Consider the following 22,932-nt stretch of genomic DNA (forward strand, 5'->3'; position numbering starts at 1 on the left):
AGCCCTGGACTTGCTGATTTTTTTCATATCCAATGTTAGCCGCCTTGACTAACAGCACTTTGTTTTGTGTCACAATACAGCCTTGAGCTGCAGTATCTTACAGAGCCTTTTGTTATGTCTTTTTGAAGGCCAGCCTGCCCCATGTTGTCACTATAGAAGGCAAGGACTTATTCTTCTTAGACAGCAATACCTAACTTTGATACGACCATTGTTTTCATTTCACGGCAGGGCCTTTTCTCCAACCTCTGCATTCTACTGGACGCAGACTCCCTCAATCTGAGAGGCACGTAAGCAGGGGGAAAAAAACATGATAAAACACCCATCAAATCCATTCTCTAACTGCTCACTCCACTTCAGGGTCATGGGGAAGCCAGAGCCTATCCCAGCAAACACTGGGCTAAGGCGGGGTACACTCTAGACAGGGTGCCATTGCAGGGCAGACACACAGACACAAACACAGCCACACACACAAACAGCATGGCCGATTTCCCAGAAGCCAGTTAGCCTACCAGTATGTTTTTGGATTGTGGGAGGAAACCAGAGCCCCTGATAGGAATCCGTGCAAAAACATAAAGCTCCACAGAGATGGCACCCCAAGTCTGGAATTGAACCCTGAACCCCACTGCCGCAAGGCAGGAATTTTAACAACTGTAGCATGTATACTGTATATAATTCATCCATTAAGAACAAATGAAAAAATGTTCTGAGGTGAAAATTGTCTATAGCATTGGCATATAATAATTCTAAGAATGAGGCTGATATAAGTTGAAGTAAATGAGATCTTCGTTCCCCTGATTGGAAAAGATGATGCAGGAGTTTAACCTCAAGCAACGGGTGGAGTGGTGGCACTATGGCTAAGGATCAGCACCTGTGGCAGGAAGGTTGCTGGTTCAAATCCCGCAGCCAGCAGAGGAATCTAACTCCATTGGGCCCCTGAGCAAGGCCCTTGCCCCTCAACTACTTCAGGGGTGCCGTATAAATGGCTGATCCTCTGAACTAACCCCAAGCCTCTCTCAATGAGTCTGTGTGTCTCATTGAGAGCAAGGTGGGGTATGTGAAAAGACAAATGTGTAATGCAAGAAATTGTACATGGCTAATAAATAATGTGATCTTGTCTTATCTAACTCTTTCACTTTCTCATCGCATTTACAACTGGTCCTAGATGAAGGGTGCTTAGTGCGGTGTTCCTCTAGCAGTGTTAACCATAATCACGAGACTATTTTACAAAATAGCAGTCCCTTGGCAGCCAACCAGCCCTGAAGGGCAGGGAGATTTTCTCCATGAATTAAGCTTCAGCTAGGAAAGCTGTAATACAAATACATCGTCCTGTGTCAGCAGTTAACACCACTTTTTTCTTAGAAACAATAATACTTCCATTGTTCATAAATAGAATAAGTTGAATACTAATAAATAGAATACATTTTTAAAAACAGAATGAAACCTTCATTGCATAGATTATAATATAATGAATACTGTAATTATAGTTCCAGGCATTTTTTTAACAGTTAAAAACTGTAAAAGCTGTAAAATTCAGAGCCAATGTAAACAAAATAGAGAAAAACTCTTGAAATGTACCATTGGACTTGGCTTTGCCTATAATTTCCTTGAAATAAAGCATTTTTAAATGACGCAGCATTTTGATTAAGGAAGATTTAAACATTCCAAAGGGAAACGTTAAAAAAATGCCAAAACATTTACTGTGAAGGCTGAATCACAAACCAAATAAACTATTACAATAATGGAATATTAAAGCTTTTGTTGTAAGGTCTCTTTTTTATGTAATAAGGGAGCCTTACTTATATTACAAAAATATGCCTATGTCTTTATCCGAACAGATGAACGACTCGAGTAAAAACGCGTTTTGTTTGTCCTTGAGAAGGTTTGATCCTTTCCGGTTCTCGTACAACATGTGTTTCTTGCTAGCCCTGTGGAAGGAACGTGTTTTAGGGTTGTGGCTGGTGAAATACTGTATTTGTACTTTGTAGCTTACAGACTAGTTTGTCATGTCAAAGCCAGCGGACATATTAACAACGGTTGTTCCGGGTCAGTTTGACGATGCCGAAATATCGGAAGGGTATGTAATCTATTCTGTAAAATTAAATATTTCTGCTGTTGAGCAGTAGTCGTCATGATTGCCGAGAACAACAGTAGTTCTGCCCGGCCTTCCACATAACACAAACATGCTTGAAGACAAATTAAATAGCTCAAACGACTATTTGACTAAATAAGTGAAACAGAATATTCAACAGTTAAAAGAGATTCATATTTCTAACGAATTGTTATGAATGATGACGTTCTACAGTTACAGTGTGCTTAGCATATTTGCGTATTGAAATTGCAACTACATTACATTGAGTCGTTCAGCAAATTATAAGGTTGAATTCTCCCGAATTAACGTGTTCGTGTTTTTTCAAAACTGGTATTTAATTATTTCAATAAATACCAGAAAGTACTCCATTCTTGCACACGTTTTTTTTTTTTTCCACTTTAAAACGTGACTCCCACTGGCGTTTTATATCCATTTGTAGGATATACTGCGAACGTTGAATAACAATTACTTTATACAGTCTGTGTGTTGTATAGAAATTATGCCTAATTGTGTAGGGGTGTTAAACAATCTATTCCTCAAAGTTATTGATACCTAGGTTTCTTTCAAGAAACGGCTGGTTGAGATCCTTGATTCAGTTAACTACTGACGACCAAACGGACTACATGCGAGGGGTGACCTCCTCTCATTTGGGAACTTTCTTATGTTCTTGTGATACATTTCTCGGTATGAAACATCACAGTGTCGGAATGAAACCATGTCAATGTTCGTGTTAGGTACGAGACACTGTCACTATTGCAGCCTCACAGCACTGGAGCCTTGGGTGCTGTCTGTATGGAGTTTGTATGTTCTCCCCTTGTTCTTGTGGGTTGGCTCTGGGAGCTCTGGTTTCCTACCACAGTCTAAAGAAATACTGGGAGATTAATTGTCTTCTGGGAAAATTGGCCCTGGTGTGTGTCTGTGTTTGTGTCCGGCTGCCCTGTGATAGGCTGACGTCCTGTCCAGGGTGTATCCTTCCTTGCACTTATTGCTTGCCGGTATAGTCTCTGGCTCCCCCATGACCCTGTACTGGGTAGAGCAGTTAGAAAATGGATGGATGTCGGGAATGACCTTCTTGGGGATTTGATAGCACTGCTGTGTGACCATTAGTCTGGTCCTTTCAGAGGCCGAGCAAGTCTGGGCCTGGCCAGTCCATGGAATAGAGACTTCAAGGAAAACCAGGTTTGTGTTGTAACTGGTGCTGGTGGACACTCTGCCCTCTGGACCACAACTTCCAATGCCTTTGTATGGTGACAGGGGACACGGTGCTGTTAAGTGGAGATCCTGGTTATTCTTTCATTAAAAAAACTACCTAGGAAGTACTGTTCGAAAGAGTAGGGGTGTTAAACGCAATGTTCACTATCACTTTGAGCTTGTTCAAATTCTCATTTCTCCAGATCTGCTATATAATAGGCAGATGCACGTGTATGATTCTCCTCCAATATATGAAGTGTTCTCAGCAATATAGAAATGACATCAACACAGTCCCAGCAGCATTGGCTCATAGATATGGTCAGCCTTTTGGACCCAGACATGTTGCACTGCTGTTTTTGTGCACCTACTGTGAATGCAGCTGGTAAAGGCAGGGTGGTCACACTAGTTTCTTGTCAGTGGCACTGGCAATATTGGTCCTGCAAATGTTTTGCCATGCTGAGGTCAGGAGAAGAGTCTGGCCTCACCAAAAGCTCAAAATAGTTCTCTTACATGGCCCTGCTGGAAAATGGAAACTTTCAGGTGGAGTTGTAGGAACTGCAGAACTATTGAACCAGTGGCATTCTTGTGTTAGAGGAAAGTCTTCACCACATCATCATAATTCTATTGCATCGAAAACAGTGACTTTGTCTATTAGCTGCCAGTGTTACCCCTGAACAGCCTGCAAGCACATAGTCAATTTGCACGCTTCCTGAAATGTTGTGTGATGCAGCCATTGTATTCTGAAAGCAGTTGACCACCTGGATCAAATAGATGTGACAGCTCAGTGTTTTGACCATCTTGAATTCCAAGGTTTAGCCTGTCACTTACAGAGCCAGTGGCCTGGATGAATCTTCTCATTTTTGAAGCAGCGCATGTCATTCTGTGATAAGCTCTCTAAAGGTGCATTCATTCGCACTAAAAACAACCAGGAGATCTTCATTATTAAGTGCAACATGGTCTTACCTGTCATCTTTGTATTCATTAAACTCCGTCCTTTGAAATACCATTAAAACCGGTTTTTAATCACTATTCAACATTTTAATCCAAAATGGTGAAGCACCTGGTATTTTGTGACACTTCCTAGCAAACTGTTGATGTAAAATCTAACCTGTTGCCCTTTTATTGAACATCAGCCCAGTTTCACTTGCAAAAACTCAAAGAGAAAATGAATCGGGAAATACTGCTTTTTTTGTACTGTAAAACTTAAGCAGAGGTTGGAACTTCCATACCTATCTGTGCGTATTGTTCTGAAAGCAGACTGTGCTTTGCTTATACAGTGAGAATGGAAGTGATGCCTCAGAAGTTAAGGCAGTACCAGTGCTGGAGAATGAGCTAAGCAGAGTGGGGCTGAGTTCAACAACAGAGGAGTGCAGCGAGGAAGAGGATGATGATGAAGAGGATGAGGACGACGAGTGGGACTGGAATAGTGCTGGGGGAGACCTCACCAAACGTTACACGGCCTTTTGCATGAACAACCAACAGGTAGTTGATACGCTGCCGTGGAGACAATGTATAAAATGTATTAAATATTGATAACCAGGGATCTGTAAAACATAGGCCTGATCAAATTGAATTTTGTCCTAAGTCATTTGTTAATGTATCCTGACAGGGCATAAACTGAAACATGTAAAATTGACTCTACAAGCTGCCTTGTGTGTGTGGGTTAATAAGGTATATATTATATAATAAAACTTCTACATTGAGTCAGTAAATCAAATAATTTGTATTATCGATTGTTTGATTTTGAAAGGCAAACAGACAGATTCCAAGTAATAAATCACTGAAGATGTCAACTCCAACAGACAAGGCACTGAGAAAATATGAACATAAAATCAACCTAGGTAAGAAAGACCTTCTGTTGTTTTATAAACCTACAATGAATATGTGATTACAGTCCTCATTATTGAAGTCCAAGGTAATATGGGCAGGTTATATTTATATTGTATAATGGTCTGTGTACAGTTAGATAATTTTAGCAAAAAAAATTGCCCTATATTACAAGATATTAATTTTCAAATTAATATTACAAAAATACTAACTTGATAAGAAAATATTTTAAACTAATTTTGTTTATTAAGGTATTTTAAAAACTATCACGCTATACTTTGTTTTTAGAAAGTAAAGTTAAATGAGCTGAAATTGAGCATTTCAATGTTAGCTTTAAGTACACAGTGAATAAAAAAATCTTGTCATTATTTTACCTTTAATTCTGCTTTTCTTGTAAAGGGGGTACAAATATTATTTTCAGTAATTAGTTAATATAATGCATCTTAATCTCTAGGCAGATAATTCTGCCTTATGATAGAAATACCTGTATTTTTGTTTAGCTCACATTAAGATTTTGCATTTGATATAATCTGATATTGAGAAAGTACAACATTCTGTCTGTTGTGCAGCATTAACATTTATTATTGCTTTTGTTCTTTTCTTATGTAACCAGATAAACTCAACTATGCTGATTCTGTCATAAACAAAGTTACAGAAATGCAGAGACAAAAAGAAGCTGACACGTAAGTGGACCATTGATTATTTATACTGATGTTGGAAGTATTTATTAGGAAATAACAAAAATTACAGTTAACTCAAAATTAAGGATCTCATTTACTGTTGCGAAGATTATAGTAAGCTTCATGTTTTAAAAAACTGTAAAATAAGTAACAAGGGAACAGAACTGCATTTTAAGATTTGTGTTAGTAAGGACATAACTGAAACAACTTTGCATTACAATTGAACTGTTGCATTACAATTAAACTTTGCGTAAAGTTTAGGGGCTTGACTGTCACATACTCTTTATAAAAAAGCATTTGAAAGTACATGTGTAGACCAGAATTCATTTGTGTCTGGAGAAGGGAATCCGTCTAAAGAATTTTATACAGTGTAACTGTAAGCAAACAAATATCAGTAAGCTGAATAAATATGTTATTTTCCTGAATGATTTTGCAGGCGGCGCGTTAAGGACAAATCTGACAGAGCTACAGTTGAACAGGTATTTTTTTTCCAAAGTGATCATTTGTGTAAGCCCCTTAATAATCCTTGTACATTGTTCGGAATATATCAACAGTGGGAGTATGTTTTCCCACCGATCTTTGCTGTTTTAAGCTTTAAAGTACATCTGAGACTGAGAAAAAGAGAGCATTTTCTCTGTCTTCAGTAGCTAGATGCTAAAATCGGAAAAGCGCTAGCCTTCTAAAATGAGCCTTACATCTTAGAAATGTATGGATATTTTGAAATAATGTTAATGAAATAATGATCCACTTGGGAACCTAATGTAAGTTATGTTCTCTAACCTATAGAGCCATCAAATAAGATTTCCTGAAAGTTTTAGATCTTATTGGGTTGATTAGTTAATCTCACAAACAGCTACCTGTAACCATGTTGTTTTCTGAAACTATGCAGTATACTGTGAAAGTCAAATGCAAGGATGCAGGCCTTTAAGACTACTTTCAGCCCTACACTTTACCTGTCTTCTTTTACTTTTTTAGGCTGTTTTTCCGCCCTTTTTCAATGGACATTGCAAAGTGTTGGTCTTTATTAAAATGGCCTGAATGATTGAAGTATCACTTTGATCTCTGCCTGCCTGTTCTAGCCTTCTGAGTTCTATGTAGGGCTTTTGTATGAATCAGGACTCATTACGGCCATTCTCTATGCATTCTTTATTCATTTGGATATTTTTCATTCATTTGACCTTTTGAGTTTCTTTGACTAGTCTGCCGGTACTATGCGTTTTTCCAGCTTGTGAACAGAAATGTTGTGGATTCAGGAGGTATACTGGTTTTGGGCATAAAACGAATTCCTGACTCTCCCATCGGTTGTTTTTCCCAGGTTTTAGATCCAAGAACTCGCATGATTCTCTTCAAAATGCTGAGCAGAGGCGTGTTCTCTGAAATCAATGGCTGCATCAGCACAGGCAAGGAGGTGAGATTCTGATTCTTGTCCAGAGGCTTGTCCCTCTGCAAAGGGAGAGCGCACTGTTAATACATTAAGGAACTGTAACTTACTCCCCACCGTGTGTCTTCATTAGTGATTAAACCTTCGCATAAGTCTCAAAAAAGTCACATTATTTATAACTTTTAGCAGATTGCTGTCGATCTCTTCTGAACTGCATCATTTTTTCATATAATTTGTACATATTGCATGAGCAGCAACATTTAAAGTTTTAATGATTTTGTAGACAGCATCCAAAACTCAGGTGACTTTGAATGGTTTCCTCTTATGCAAGTTACAGGGTTCATTTAACGAGCAAAACCAACCCAGAAGTGTTTGTTGCTTGGTATTTTTATGTTAGTGTGCAACTTTTTTTTTTATAAAAAAGCTTTCATTCATACAGAGGCATGGGTCTTCCTGATCATCTTTAACTCCAGAATTTGTCATTCAGGCTAACGTGTACCACGCCACAACTTCCCAGGGAGACAGCAGAGCCATAAAGATCTTCAAAACCTCCATTTTATTGTTCAAAGATCGTGACAAATATGTCAGTGGAGAATTCAGGTAATTTGTTTTACAAATCTTCCATATTCATTGACAAGAAAGCACTCTACAAGATAATAGTGTTTCCTCAATTTTCATGATATGGAGTTAAATTGATCATAAATGTGCAGACACTTCCAGTGTTGACTGAGATGTCTCCGAGAGATCACTTCAGCTCCTGCCAGCACCTGTACAATTTTGTCTTTGCTCAGCACCAATTCCCACATAGGAGAGTAATGTATAACATTCAATGAGCAATGAAATAAGGTCTCATTGTTAGAGAATTTATTTTCCTTTTTATAAGTCATTTACATACTAGTATTCCTGTGTATGAGCTGAAAGATAACTGAAATGAACCTCCGAACCTCTTCCTGGGTCCTCATCAGGAATTCAGGACGTGATGGTGTACCACATGCAGTCTGTAAAGTCTGTGGAACAGCTACCTCAACAGCTACTTGAACAAAATATTGTCTAGACATAGAATACTAGCTCATACAGTGGTACTTCAAGAATAAGAAACCCAGTGAACCCAGTTTCGGAACTAAAACCCCCAAGAGAAACAAGGTGTCGTTAATTACTCAGATAAGAGTTGAACCGTTTAAGAGCGATGTCAAAAACTCAAAAAGGGAGAGTAAAATGTCATGATCAAAAGTGTCAAAAGCAGTGCCTAGGTCTAGGAGAGTTAGGATATAAAGAGTACTGTAATCATCTGCCATAAGAAGAACTCATCCAGCCTTTTGTTGACAGAGTTTCAGCTTTTGCAACTTGGTTGGGTATTTTATTCCATACTGCCACATAACTTTGTGTTAAGAAGTGCTTTCTGTTCTCAGAGTTTAAAGGCACTTCCATGTAGTTTCCACTTCTGACTTCTTAATTCATGTTTCACTCCCTTTTCTGGGATGAACCCTTTTTCAGTCTGAGTGGTGTGAAGAAGGAAACCTGTTACTCCTGCATACACCTCCAAATCTGTATTTTCTTCTGTGAATGTGCAAATACTAGAATAACATTTCTACATATTTCATGTCAGCCAATCTAACTGGAATGTGCATCAAATGATTGTCAGGTTTGTAGTGATATGATATAAAGGGGTGACCGAAACAGTGTACATTTTACAGTTGCTTGTTAACTTACTAGGACAACCTAATTTTTATTTGGCTTTTTTATTGTAAGTGTTATTTAAATATGAAGTACAATGTGTTTTTGTAATGTCAGCAAAGGAATATGAATAACTAATGTTTTTCATTTTATACCACTATAATAAAATTAGTTTATTCACTTTAGTCTTTGATTTTTGCTGGTTAATGTTGGGTTAATGCTCAAACTAAAAAGAGGGAATCAATCATAAATAAGTAAAAATTGCGCTGAATATATTAGTGAATCTAGAATCAAGACCTTCGTGCATGTGTTACCGATTATACTATTGCATTTCTCTAGGTTTCGTCACGGCTATTGTAAAGGTAATCCTAGAAAAATGGTGAGGACTTGGGCTGAAAAAGAAATGCGAAACTTAATAAGGTGAGTATCCTTAAAAGAACAAAGCCTTTGTCCCACTGAGTTCTCTTGTCCATTAACCATTGGTGTGATGGATATGTTCTTCTCCTGGTATGTTTTAAGTTTGATTTTCTAGTAGTGGTTTAAAAATATTTATTAAAAAAATTAATTGTTATGTTAACTTTTACAGGCTCACAATTCATAGAACTTCAGTAGTTTCAGAAATTTGTGGATAGCATTAATTAAGTAAGCAGTTGTAACTCAGATATGATATATTTGTGGAACAATAATGTGATGAGTGAATGAAGACTAACACCTGGCATTTTTTTCCACTTCAGTAAAGACACTTACTTCATTAGAATGTGTAAATCCCAAAAGTTAAAGTGTAATTGACCTGTTTTAGAGAACAAGATGTGTTTTCTGATACTAACTGTAAAATGATCACTTACAAATTATAGATTGCAGGTGGCACAGATACCCAGTCCAGAACCAATAATGCTGAGAAGCCACGTTCTTGTTATGGGCTTCATAGGCAAAAATGAAATGTAAGTCCTCTCCTTTTTTTACATTTTTCATGATTTCTCTGCCTCCTTACCTATAAGGACACTTACTAGGCTGACCTTTGGCTTACCCTCAAAAACCTTAATTTTATGTTGGCGTTTTAACAATTGAGAATGAAGGCATTCTAGCGCCTTTTTACATGTGACTTAAACACCAATTTAAACTTTGATCTGCTGCAGTTTGTCATGTAAAATGGAATTGAATGGTAAAACAACATGATGGGAAGAGGTGACAGAATCAGTACTGAAATGTAAACAAGATGGATATTTAATTCCCTACCACATTATTGGTACAATTCTTCATGTATAGTTACTACTTTAAAATCAGGGTTTTGCGTTTGTGAATTTTGACCGAACTTGATGTTAAGTGTGGTTTATTAATATTAGACAAGTGGAAAGGATAGATTTGTGTTAGACCAGGGCGGCATTTCATTTTAGCTGCATTCAAGAAAAGGGGTTTTCGGGCTCCCCCAAATATCCCAAGGTTGTGCTGGTTCTGAGTGTTGACTGATATATTGAACTGTATGAAAAAAGACATTACATTGGGTTTGTATGGAAATGGTCATTGGTTAAAACTTTAGATTTAAACAGAAAACTCAGCAGTTATTTTCAAAATTCTAGTAATACTGAATTGTGATAAAATGCCTTGTTTATAAAAGACTGTAGAAAGGTACTGAGTGACATTAATTTGGTTCTTGTTTTCATTGCAACAGTTTTGGAGACAAAGTTTTGTAGTCTTTAAGATCTTCAAGTTGTTACCAAACACAGTCAGATCTTTAAGTTAAGTTATCTTTCATCTTCTGTTCATCCATGATCAGAAAGCTGCTTCAAGGGAATTGGCAACCCAGAGCCTACTAAGGACGTTCAGGGAACAAGGCAGGACTGAAGCAAGTCCCAGACTGTCAGGCACGCACGAGCAGTTTAGAATCGCCTGTTAACCTAGAAAGAACCGAAGAAGAAAGTGCTTTAGCTGTTGAGTCTGCTTAAAGAAGAAAATTCCATACTGTTTTAGAGAGATTTATTTTTCTTTTTAAATTTGTATTGTAATATATGTGAAAGCATGAAACTAAAGACTTGTAAACTTTTTAACAATGTTTTAGTATAAATGGCCGACCCTGTGCTCTGACCCCAAGCTTCTCTCCCTATCTGTGTGTCTCATGGAGAGCAAGTTGGGGTATGCGAAAAGACAGATTCCTAATACAAGAAATTGTATATAGCCAGTAAAGTGATTTTATCTTATGAAAGTATCTTTTGCTATAAATCCAAAGCTGGCTAGTAACATTTTCCTGTTGTTACCAAGCCATACAAGCCAATCTATGGTCATCTATTCCATGACCAGTGCACATAAAATGGCAAAAATAACTTTTGAAAGTTACAACTGTCAAGCTTTGTTTTCGAGAAATAAGATGAGGTTGTCTTCTTGTGTTCTGAGACATGGACATGCAGAGTAACTTGGATGAGGTATGCTAATTCTCCAGGGCCACTGTAACTGTTAATATAAAATAGTAACAGTCCATTACCTTTGTACCTGTGGTCTGCATCTTTTTTTCTTAAAGCGAATTTTATAGTGGGTGGTATTATATTTGGACATTACACAAATAAGCTGGACTGTAAATGGGAAACAGGTGATATCTGCAGACTGGAACCGTGGTGATGTTTGTAAAATTACAGGCCAGCACCTTTGTTGAAGAACGTACAGCTGTCGGAATCCAAAGCAAGGGAGCTGTACCTGCAAGTCATCCAGCACATGAGGAGGATGTACCAGGAGGCCAGACTTGTCCACGCTGACCTGAGTGAATTCAACATTCTGTAAGTCTCTTTGTTTCATCCTTCTTCCTTTTCAGGCATCTGTTCACCATTTAAAGGCAAGTTCCTGGATCTGTGTTTCACCTTCCTGTACTAGCACTTACAGAATTTCCTAGTACTACTGTAGTTTTTCTCTTCTCTCTCTGCTTTTTTGCCTAATTTACAAGATTGTATCTACTTAGAAATTGTATTTCCAGCCGTGCATCCATGTTTGTTTACTCTGAGCCAAAGGAAAAACTGTCTCTCTGTGCTGAAATGGTCGCATGGAGCTGAGGGATAGCGGAAATCTTCTCCAGCTACGTCTCAGACACACCTTTCTGTTATATTATGTATAATTCTGAGAAAGGGCCAGATTAGGCTGACAATGAATCATCCAAGAAGGTTAACGGATTAACGACTTGAATCAAAACCTTCTGTTTCATCTTATTTAATCCTTTTTTAAAAAAAAAATCTGCACAGTCAAAACACACAAACTCTTTTTGAAATGTTTGGCTATGTAGAAATCCTGCAAACATGGATAGTAAGGAATTGGTATTATACAATATTAGTTACCCAGAGAGATGCATAAAAGTGAAGAGGTGAAGAGAAGGAGAGGCAGTTGCATTTTGTACATAGCAAGAGGCATACTGTAGGAAAATGTAGTTTGTGGTAAAGGTCTGAAAGGGAAAAACATGCCTTTAAGTGATGAACAACACTATTGATGTTTGATCTGTACATGAGAACAAAGATTTTTATTTACCTTTGTACCTGATGTCACAAGGACACTCTAGTCCATTGACGCTTTACATCTTTCATCACTAGATGGAAAAGGACTTTCTTGTGATGATGTACTTCAAACCATGAATTTTCCTCATGACTGAAGAACGTACAGGAAAACTTTGATCTGTACATAAGAACACAGATTTTTATTAACCTTTGTACGTGATGTCACAAGGACACTCTAGTCCATTGAAGCATTACATCTTTCTACACTAGATGGGAGAGGACTTTCTCTCTTGTGATGATGTACTTCAAACCATGAATTTTCCTCATGACTGAAGAACGTACAGGAAAAGTTGGTGTCTTGTATTTTTTAGGTACCATAACGGAGATGCTTACATTATCGACGTGTCTCAGTCTGTGGAACACGATCACCCGCATGCCTTGGAGTTCCTTCGGAAGGACTGCACCAATATTAATGGTGGGGAAGGCACTTTTTTTCCGCACTCCACCACTTCGCTGTTGCCACTTGTTAATCAATTTGACCTTCCCACTACTGCCATACATTTCTGCAGCATGAGAAAAAACATAGTCCTCTCCACACACACCTCCTGTTAGAAAGCAGACCTTCATCGCTGGCTTCTAATTCTTGAGCAGTTCCAAGGGACAAACAGGAGATTTAAGTGCAGGACGGGGGCCTTCCATCTGTGCTTGAACTAGAACCTACCTTGACTCTCAAGCCACCATAATCAGCTTCAGCTTGTGCGTCTGTTGAATGTGAAAGAGGAACACAGTCTTCAAGCTGCCTTCATAGCTCCTTGCTATGTGCATATTTGTGTGCAGTGATATGGCCTTATTTTGTATTTCATTAAATTGCTGTATGTGCATGATTGCTACTTAATTTAAATTTCACATATGTGTATTTGTCTGATGACCCAGTAAGTAATAACAGACTTAAACCTGCTGAGGTTTGAAATCCAGAAAGTATAGCAGCTCAGAGCAGCTTGTGGAAGTCTAAGATTCATTATCATATTTATCAGAGTGTTTCCACAGCTGGTCTGAGTGTCAGCCTGCCTGGGCACTGGGCGTGTTACATGGCCATCTGTGGCCTGTTACTATAGTTCCTAGTCTTTATTGTATGGGAATAGTAGCATATCCCCTGCGAGCTTACCATTCATCTTGTGGTTTCCTTTCTAGTATAAATAGCATGCACACATTTCATAAAATCAGCAGTTCTTTCTTGAGTTGGCGTTCCCCTTTTTATCATAATGACCACATAGGCCCAGAATTGGGTGTTTAACAAACTGCTTTAAAAAAAGTATGTTTCTCTTCAGTTCAGCAGGTTTAATAGCTTTTTTTTAATGTGATGTTTTTCAAATAGCTAAATGTTTGTGTTTGTTTGGTAGCTAATGGTCAGGTTGTAAATAAGTAACAAACCATGAAATATTTGCTTTGATGTAGTGTGCTGTCTGGCATTCCTATATTTTTATTTTCTTGTGACTAACATTGTTGCCATTTATTTCTTCTTCTCCATCAGACTTTTTCTTGAAACGGGGTGTTGCCGTGATGACTGTACGAGAGCTCTTTGAGTTTGTCACGGACCCTTCCATCACCAGCGACAACATTGATGATTATTTGGAAAAAGTGAGAGCACAGTTTTTCTTTCAAATTTTTAAATATGGCCAACATTTTAACACATTCTTTTGTTCATTAGTATTTCTAAAACACGTTTTACAAAACAGAAACCGTATTTCAGTTAGTCAACAGTTTTGTAAAGTCGGTGTTTTACAAATATGTAGCATTTATGTAACTCAAAATATTGGAACAAACTTTTTAGTATGTCTGTATGTCATATAACTGAGGGTCAGTTTTGCTCTTGATCTTCCTCAGTAAAATTTATACAATAGGCAGACAGCCACGTGTAAAACCTCTAACAGAACAAACCAATATAATTAAATGCTGACCAGTGTTTGTAGCACGGCATTGGTATAAATTTGCCCTAATTTTGATGATACTAAGAATAATCTTAATTGCCGTTAAAGAACAGAAGTGACAAATGAAGTGGCTGTTGAATACAGTATAGTTTATGTAATAAACAATGTCTGATACCTGGAAAGTGTGTATACTAGTTTCTTGTGGCAGAATCTTGAATGAAATGACTGTAAGGAAACTGCACACAGTATTTTAACCCCCTTCCCACAATGTCCTGGTACAGCCCTTTCTTTCTCTTGCTGTGTATAAAGTGTGTGATCTGCTTTTTCCGTGCAACTGAGTGGTTATTCAAGAGAATCACACATTTGTACTTGCACCCAGAGGCGAAGAGAACAGTAGAAATGTAAGGCAGAGGTGGGGGTGTTCAAATGCTTTGTGCCACTTCCCAGGAGTGCTGCCACCTGTGGGAAAACTCAGGCACTGCCACAAGCAACTCAAGCACAGATCCAGGCATTTTATATTTCTACATTTTTAATTTAATTTAATTCAAGCTTTATTGTCCCCTAAGGGAAATTTGTTTTATGGCACAGTCAAACACAACACAATAACAAATAAACACCAAAAGGGAAGGGAATACAGTAGTGTTACAGGAGTAAAGAAACAAGGCAGTTACTTTGCATTGTTTAAGAGTGTAATTGCAGTGGGAATGAAAGAGTCTGTTGGTTTTACACCTGGGGGCACAGTGTGAATTAAAAAAAATAATTTCAAAATTTGATCAAGTAAACAAGTGTTTTAATTGCTTACAGTTAATATTAGAAAAATGAGTTGTTGCTGTATATGTTTAAAGATTTATGATATAGGTCTTTGTAACCATGTAAATTCGCTTCTCCAGACTCATAAATTCATTCCACAGGTTTATTGATTACAGGATAATTGTCTTCCTTTTTAAAAATAGTGGTAAATGAAATACTGCAGGTTTTCTGGTGTGTACAGTAGGCAAATTACTTCATTATCTCAGATTGAACCAGACTGTGTGTGACTTTTTACAGTTTCAGATTTGTTGCACAGACATAGAGCACCGTAACTTTAAAATAAACTGATATTTTTAGACTTTTTTTCAGCTAAACTGTTACTCAGAGTAGAGTGCTTGTTTTTCATTCTTTATTCTTACCAACCCAGAATCAGAGTCACTTATTTGCCAAGGATGTTTGTGTACAAGGAGTTTAATCTGGTACCTTCATGTTCATGCAAAAAAAACCATAAAGACAATTTAATAATACATGTGTACACTTGACACAAAGAACTTGCACAGTTCCACAATTACTGTATATACACACTGCATCCTGATTCATGCGTTCTCCTTAAGCAGAGTAACACCCCTGGGGAAAGTGCAGTTCAGATCAGATGCTGAACAATTTCAGTTCTGATTGACCGGTAGTGTCTCTCAGAGGTTAATTTCTGAAACAGATGGTTTTACATATTCCACTTGTTGCACATGCAGCATCTCTGCTGTATGTACTACTGAGAATGGGGTTATAAACTTAGGCTTGTGAAAAATCTGTTGAATGACAACAGAAAGGTTGGCTAAAATAGAAGCTTTGGTTGTTGGGTATAATATATTTTTCATCTCCGTGTGTGATTTGATTTGTCTGCCTTGTGATGTTTCAGGCGATGGAGATAGCTTCTGAAAGAACATCGGAGGAAAGATCCAACCAGGACAGAGTTGATGAAGAGGTTACCATTCCATTTTGAGATTTTCTTCTGTGCATAGAGTGGACTCTTTGTTTTGTGAGCCACAGGAAATAACGTTGTATGGTATGGTAATTTTTAGATGGCTTTGAAGACAGAAGATTTTTGCTGTGAAGTGGGGAATTCCTTGCCACAAATAATGACAAATCCCAGATCTGAATGTGTGATCTGTGGATTGTTTGGCTCAACCACCGATCAAGATGAAGGCCATTCAAGAGCACTATTTATGCAGTTTTTAATAGTCTCAAAGTAATGGGCAGTGGTTCTTGAAAAATTTATAATGTGAATTCTCGTAGAACTGGTACTTTTCCTCGGGAGCAAAGTAACTATGTGATCCTTCAGGAAATCTGTTTTATATTAGTAAAGTTGCTAACCCTAGACCAGAATATCACCACAAATATCATTAAAAAACACAAGCTATTAAAAGAAGCATCTGTCTTCATGCACTTCAAAATTCACATAATTAAGATTAAGTCTGAACAACAGGAGTTGTGCCTCTAAAAAAATATTTAACAGCAAGCAATATTGTACATTTATTTTATATTCCGTGTTGGCTTGTGGTGCAGTCCAGATCTGAATTACAAAATTGAGGTGCATCCATTCTGTACTTTTTTTTATATTCTGTTAATAGACCATCTATAGTTCGCATCAGGATGTTTTGTTACAATGTAGCTCTTCTATAACACTTCTATAGATATGAATGCTGTAGATATGCATACAGCAAATGCAATTTCTGTTGAACACAGTGTCTTTTTTTTCTCCTTTATTGTAACACTGCAGGTTTTTAAAAAAGCCTACATTCCTCGAACACTCAATGACGTCAGCAACTATGAGAGAGATGTGGATAACATGCTGAAAATGAAGGAAGAGGACATCTCTCTCAATGTCCAGAATGACAATGTGAGTCTTTGGAGAGGGCATTCAAGAATTTGTGTGAGGTTTATGTGTGTTTTAATTGGACACGTCACAATTGCATTGCCACAAATCTCTTGCCTTATTTCAGTCACTGTAGTGTTCCAAATTATTGGTAAGACCACCAGTGTTACCCCTGCATAACTTGTTGTCACAGTGATCTAAAAGTGCGACTGTTAATATCTCTAGGTATGGTGGCTGAGATCTGTCTCCTTTCCGACTAAATAGCAACTGTGTTGCTGCTGTGCTGAAATCGATGGAAGAAGCTGAACATTAGTTTTGTTAACCAGAATTCTGCTTTACATTGCAGCATTTTAGCTTGACGCATGGCAGGTGGAGAGGGTTGGAAGAGCTCTCTTTTTTATAGTTTAGATGTTTCTGTACCACTCTACTTGCCCCAAAGTATCCTTCACATTGTTTTTCTTTTATAATACGAAAAAATGTCATATTTTTGTATAAGAACCTATTGGAAAAAATTGAGCAGTCACCATATTCATCTATGAAGCCACACAAGTATAGAACGTCATGCAAGTCAATACAATATTGTATATAATACATGAAACAGTATCTTACATTCTTTAGATAAACATGATCAAAGTGAAATTTCACACAATAATGGTGTTTTCAACTTTAAATAGGATGAATGATAGTGCTCTGTTCTGTGTTATTGATTCTTTTTTAAACCTTTAGTTCTTGTGGCTACTTTTTTTCTGGATGTAATTGGTTCAGTGACACTGCTGATGTGTTTTCTTTCAGATCTTATATCAGACAGTGACAGGATTGAAGAAGGATTTATCTGGAGTACAGAAGGTAACGCAAATCTTTGCGCCTGATTTATCTTTCTTTAAACGTATGAAAGATTACGAATGAGAGGAGGCCTTTGGTTCATTGGTCGGCTAGTAGCCAACTGATGTGAGGATCTCGTCCATACGTTTTTGAAAGAAGCGATTTTATCGGCCTTGGCAACAAGGCTGTGCAGTAAGTTCCAGACTCCCATATCCCTTTGTATAAAAAGTGCCTGCTGTTCTGCTTGTTGAGATTTAAATGCATTTCCACTCACTTGTGTACTGTGATTGATGTTTTACTTTTGCTTCTGACAAATCCCATTGAGTTGACTTTGAATTTTTGGATCAGGTCCTCTTGTAGCCTTCTCGTGTTGATTCTAAAATTATTCCTTCAGCCTGTCAGAACAGGATATTCCTCTGAGCCCCAGAATGAGCCCCGTGGCTCTTCTCTGATGTATAGTAAATATATATGGACTGGACTGTACTAAATATATTTTTGTTTTGTAGTAACCACAATTATACACACTATTCTGAATGAGGTCTTGCTAATGCATTGTAAAATTTCAGAAAACCTGAGAAAAAATGTGGAAAGGACATTTTCACTTGTTCTTATTGTCCTTGCGACTTCCAAGTTGTGATCGCCCTAAGATGTGTCTCCTCTGTTCCTCCAGGTCCCTGCTCTCTTGGAAAGCACAGAACCCCAGCAGAGTAGCTCTGACTCTGAGGATGATGGAAGTGAAGATTCTGGATCCGAGGAAGAGAGTCATCCTAAAGATCACGAGCAGCAGCCTCCTTTAGACAAGAAGGTGTGTTTCAAACATGCGAGAAAAATGATAGCTTTTCTTTGCTTAGCTTTAGTTGAATGTTATCATAGCTCTGTATGGTAGAGTTATCTTTGGAGGGGTAAAATCCCAGATTTTTTTTTAGAATTTCTGTAATCTCCCTTTGTAGTGACAGTTTGATTAAACTGGTCACACCAATCAGGCTCTTTTAGGTTTACCATCTAGCATAAGTGGAAGGACTATTCTTATGAAGTTTTAATGAAAGTGCCAAATTAATATTTTTAGAAGTGAGTTTTTTTTTTGTGAACATCAAAATCTTTTCACACGGTCCATAAAGATTTTATAGAGAAAAGAAATGCCCAGTTCGATTTGAAGCCTGAGTTAAACATTTAGTGTTCCTATCTAAAGAGGTTGGGTGGATAGTCCACTTATCAATATTTGACCAAAATGCAGAAACTCATTCATATTCATCTATTTTAAGTAATAAATATATGTGATTGGTGTAAAACTATATTTCATCTGTTTAGAATTGAAACCTTTTGGGCTGGAAGACCATGTTTCAGGGAACCTCTCATCACACAAATTCCCAATTTAAACACAAAAAACATCACGGGTATTATAAATAATACTACCATTAGCTCACCAGGTCCATCACAGGCCTAATTGGAGCAGATCCATTGTGTTGAATTGGTGAAGCTACTCCCCAGAGTTCCAGGTTGACAGCACATCCCTTGAGTGATTATTGATTCATTCATGGTACTAGTATTCAAGGTACTTTACAGCTGCAGCTGTTTTGTTATTTATTGAAGTTGACAGCTATGCTGTGATCAGCATTTTGATGGCTGTATTCTGAAATTGTGGAATGGAATATTGCTACTGCAAGTGGATGATGTTTGAATGCGTAAAACAAAGATGGTTTCATATATAGTAAGTGAATTTAAATTAAGTGTCACGATGTGGCAAAGAAAAAGCAACACTTGCTAGAGATTACTTGAAGACAATGATGAAGAATGAACAAAACATTTCTTTGTTAGGCACACTATTCATTTTTACAACTTCGTGAAACCCCAGTGTCTAGGGCAGTGGTTCTGGTGACCCACACACCAGTTAGACAATCAAACCCTGCATTGCCTTACCGTCAGAAGATTAATTTGAACTGTTTGTTGCCAGCTCTGGGAGCCTTTAACTTCAACCCTTGTATTGTAAGTGAAATAAAATCCCAAACTTGTAACCAGAAACAAAATACAAATATTCCAATGAAGCAATTTCTTATATCACTGAAGGCTTCAGTTATCTAATTCAGGTGTGTGGGTCACCAGGACCAGGACTGAAAACACTAGGGGATCCCATTAATCAGGTCATCACTGATATCGCCACCTTATCATCACAATGATTACACCAGAATCAGAAAGAATTGTCTTAAAATATCTTTTTGATTTTTTTGTCAGCCTTTTTTAAAGTAGTCAACTGAATTTAAAAGTTGAGATGACCTTGGTTTTCTCATAGTCTAGTGTAATATTGCAATTCGAAAAAGCACCTGTTCTTCCTTTTAAGCATTTGAATTTTTAACTGCTAAGGAGGCCCCGAATGTGAACTGAAGCAAAAGCAGACAGCAGCCTCAGGAGAGATTCTAGCTGAGTTTTTCTAGGATTAAGACTCAGATGAACTGGTCTTAAAATCATCTTGAGCCCGACAGGGAGCCAGTGTAAACAGACAGGTCTGGAGCGGAGCGCCGAGGAATAAACTGCATTCTGCTCTTGCGCTGTCTACTCGGAACTGTAGAGCTCTGCAGAGGTATTTTCCAATTGCTCAGTTTCCCATTTCCATTTTTAGGAAAGGAAGAAAATGGCGAAGGACGCTCAGAGACAGAAGAGGAAGAACAAGGTCCCAAAGCATGTCAAGAAACGGAAAGAGAAGGTGGCCAAGATGAAGAAGGGGAGATAGAAGAATCAACACGATACAGCTGGGTGCTGGTGCATTGGATTAGCATTCAGGTCACAGAGGGGGAATAGTAACACCTTACATTCCAAGACAACTGCTTGTTTTTCCTCCTTCTCCATTTATAGCATTAGAAAGTTGCTATTATGGATCTAAACCCACAGGTATTTATACAGCCTTTTGATGTGCTTGTTTTTTTTACTCTCTCTGTCACAGAAGGATACCGTGTGCAATGCGGTACTTTCCCAAATCCTGAGACATGAGAACCTAAAAGATAATGAGATCTTGAAGGAGTGTACAGTCTTTTCAGAAGACAGTTTGAAGTGTTGTTCGGGAATCGTGTGGCTGCTCACTAGGGCCTGCCTTGGGCCTATGGGGATGTTTTATCCTCTGCAGGATCCATTGTTCTTCAAGGAGAAATTGAGCATTTAATCAATACACATCCTGCTGCATCTGAATGCTTTGTCAGCAGTACTTCCCAAATAATCTCAGTGATAGAGTGTAAGCAAAACAGGGCCTTTTTCTCATGTGCTATCAAACACCTTAAAAAAACAGATACTGGGATCTTTTCACTATGCTCTTTTGTAGTTTTTTGTTTGATTTTTTTCCCCCAACTTAGAAAATTAATGGTTTAGAGTTTGTACACAAGGCATTATGGGAACGCTCCGTTTGCTACATATACTTCAAATTAAATACCAGTTCATTCAGTTCCTTTCATATTTAACAATGAACCACTTTTCATATCAATTCCCAAGCATATTATGCCTCACTTTGGGGTAAAAAGCGTAATGGTTTAATAACTTTATATTCTTGAAATTTGCAGTAACTTGATATAATCCGCTTCTCCGATTTCTGGCCCTGTTATCACTATTTAAATGAGTTAGTTGTGAATTCCTTTTGTAGTTATTCAAGAGTTGCCCTAAATTATCACATGCTGCATGCTTCATGCATCATAATGATGTGAAAAAAGCAGCTGTATATCACAAAAGTTGCTAATATGTTCTGACCCCTTCATTTTTAAACATGGAACATGGAAAATACCTGGTTATTTTGGGATGTGAGATTTGTTGCTTCTAAATTTGGACCTTAATTGCTCCAAACTGGCATTTCTTGGCTCAGAAATGTCCTGGTTGTAAAACATTATTGTGTGGTTTAGAGAAATCATGGACAGCATTTTTTTCTGATACATTTTGTTATTGCTTAAAATAAAAAAGCATATTTAAATGAATTCCCAGGTAAGCCTGAAGTGGACCTAGCAGTAGGAACTGATGAAGTTGTAAGGCTGTTATGTTCTACTATTCAATATAAGAGTCCAGAAACATTAAAATATGTATTTAATAAATAATCTCAATGATAGATTTTTAAAATGATTTAATGTTTCATTACCTTCAGAATTTGTCATAATTAATTTTGGAATACCTTTTTGAAACCTAAATACCACTTTCAAAGTATAATAATACAGTTTTAATCTAACATTATCGAATAGAGAAAAATTATATGAACTCCTTCATTAACTACTCTCTCCTAACTCATCATGATTTTTCTGAATAAAGTAATCTTATTCTGAATTATTAATACACCTCATTTTGAATTGTTAATAAATCTCATTCTGAAATGGTACGAATCTCAGTTAATGTGCTAAGTTATCATGAGGACCCTCCAGTTAAGAAAATAATAAAAAATTGATGTACTGTCATTTTCTGAATCAATGTCCATCTTGTGTTTCACTATACCTGGGTTAGTAGAGGACCAATCCAGGGGATTTTACAATACAATAGGTAAGTGATAAGTGATGTCTGTGTGGAGTTGTAGGTTTTCCCCAATTCATGTAGTTTTCCGCCAGGAGCTCTGGTTTCCTCTCACATCTGAAAGACATACTGATAGGTAAGTGACTTCTGGGAACATTGGCCCTGGTGTGTCTGTGTCACAGACTGGCATCCTGTCCAGGGTGTACCCTCCCTTCTATCCGGTGCTGAAATAGTGAGTTATAAAATGCAATAGTGTGGACACCACACTTTAATGAACACTGCACCACAATGAACAGCAACCAGCCAGTCTGAGAGTCAAGAACACGCTGCAGTATGTGATTGAGAGCCAAGAGATCTAAACAGCAATAGGTCTAAACCCAAGTGCAAATGTTCACAGAATTGATTTCGTTACAGACTACATTTGGGACTATTAGCATGAGAAAATAGTCATTTTAATTTTGTACAATTTAATGTTCTAAAGCGAACTGTTAAAAAAAAAGATTTGCTTTTGCACGTATTTGAAGACGTTTTAATCATTTGCTTATTCATAAGTTTTTCCAAACTTTGTAATATTTGAAATCTAAATACAGTAATCAAAATTATTTGGATATACATTTTATGGATGGATGGTTATACATGATCTATAAATGATCATGCATCTAAATGGTCTCTGTTTTAAACAATGTAGTGTTTTAGATGCTGTTAAACAGGGAAGACAAACACAATCCTTTATATTTTTTAAAGTCTGTCTGCATACATCTTAAACCAGACTAGCTCTGTAAA

The 22,932-nt window shown here is 37.4% G+C and overlaps 1 protein-coding gene across 1 annotated transcript; it reads left to right on the forward strand.

Annotated features, from left to right (window-relative positions):
* Positions 1 to 1,906: 1,906 nt before the first annotated feature.
* On the forward strand, positions 1,907 to 22,097 carry riok1 (RIO kinase 1 (yeast)). Its single transcript, XM_088643660.1, has 17 exons — positions 1,907 to 2,074; positions 4,558 to 4,762; positions 5,031 to 5,121; positions 5,721 to 5,790; positions 6,224 to 6,266; positions 7,103 to 7,195; positions 7,656 to 7,768; positions 9,182 to 9,262; positions 9,697 to 9,783; positions 11,470 to 11,607; positions 12,681 to 12,784; positions 13,841 to 13,947; positions 15,904 to 15,969; positions 16,765 to 16,884; positions 17,653 to 17,706; positions 18,353 to 18,487; positions 20,297 to 22,097. The coding sequence occupies exons 1-17, from the start codon at positions 2,004 to 2,006 to the stop codon at positions 20,405 to 20,407; spliced, it is 1,689 nt and encodes a 562-aa protein (XP_088499786.1). The 5' UTR covers positions 1,907 to 2,003; the 3' UTR covers positions 20,408 to 22,097.
* The last annotated feature ends 835 nt before the right edge of the window (positions 22,098 to 22,932 follow it).

Source organism: Lepisosteus platostomus, chromosome 8 (genome assembly GCF_059453375.1).
Source record: "Lepisosteus platostomus isolate fLepPlt1 chromosome 8, fLepPlt1.hap1, whole genome shotgun sequence".
NCBI classification, from domain to species: domain Eukaryota; kingdom Metazoa; phylum Chordata; class Actinopteri; order Semionotiformes; family Lepisosteidae; genus Lepisosteus; species Lepisosteus platostomus.

Excerpts from the sequence above, each read along its gene's own strand:
- riok1 (XM_088643660.1), top strand. The coding sequence starts at position 2,004 with ATGTCAAAGCCAGCGGACATATTAACAACGGTTGTTCCGGGTCAGTTT. Across the intron at positions 7,769-9,181 it reads TATGTCAGTGGAGAATTCAG|GTTTCGTCACGGCTATTGTA; the intron begins GTAATTTGTTTT and ends GCATTTCTCTAG. Across the intron at positions 12,785-13,840 it reads GGACTGCACCAATATTAATG|ACTTTTTCTTGAAACGGGGT; the intron begins GTGGGGAAGGCA and ends CTTCTCCATCAG.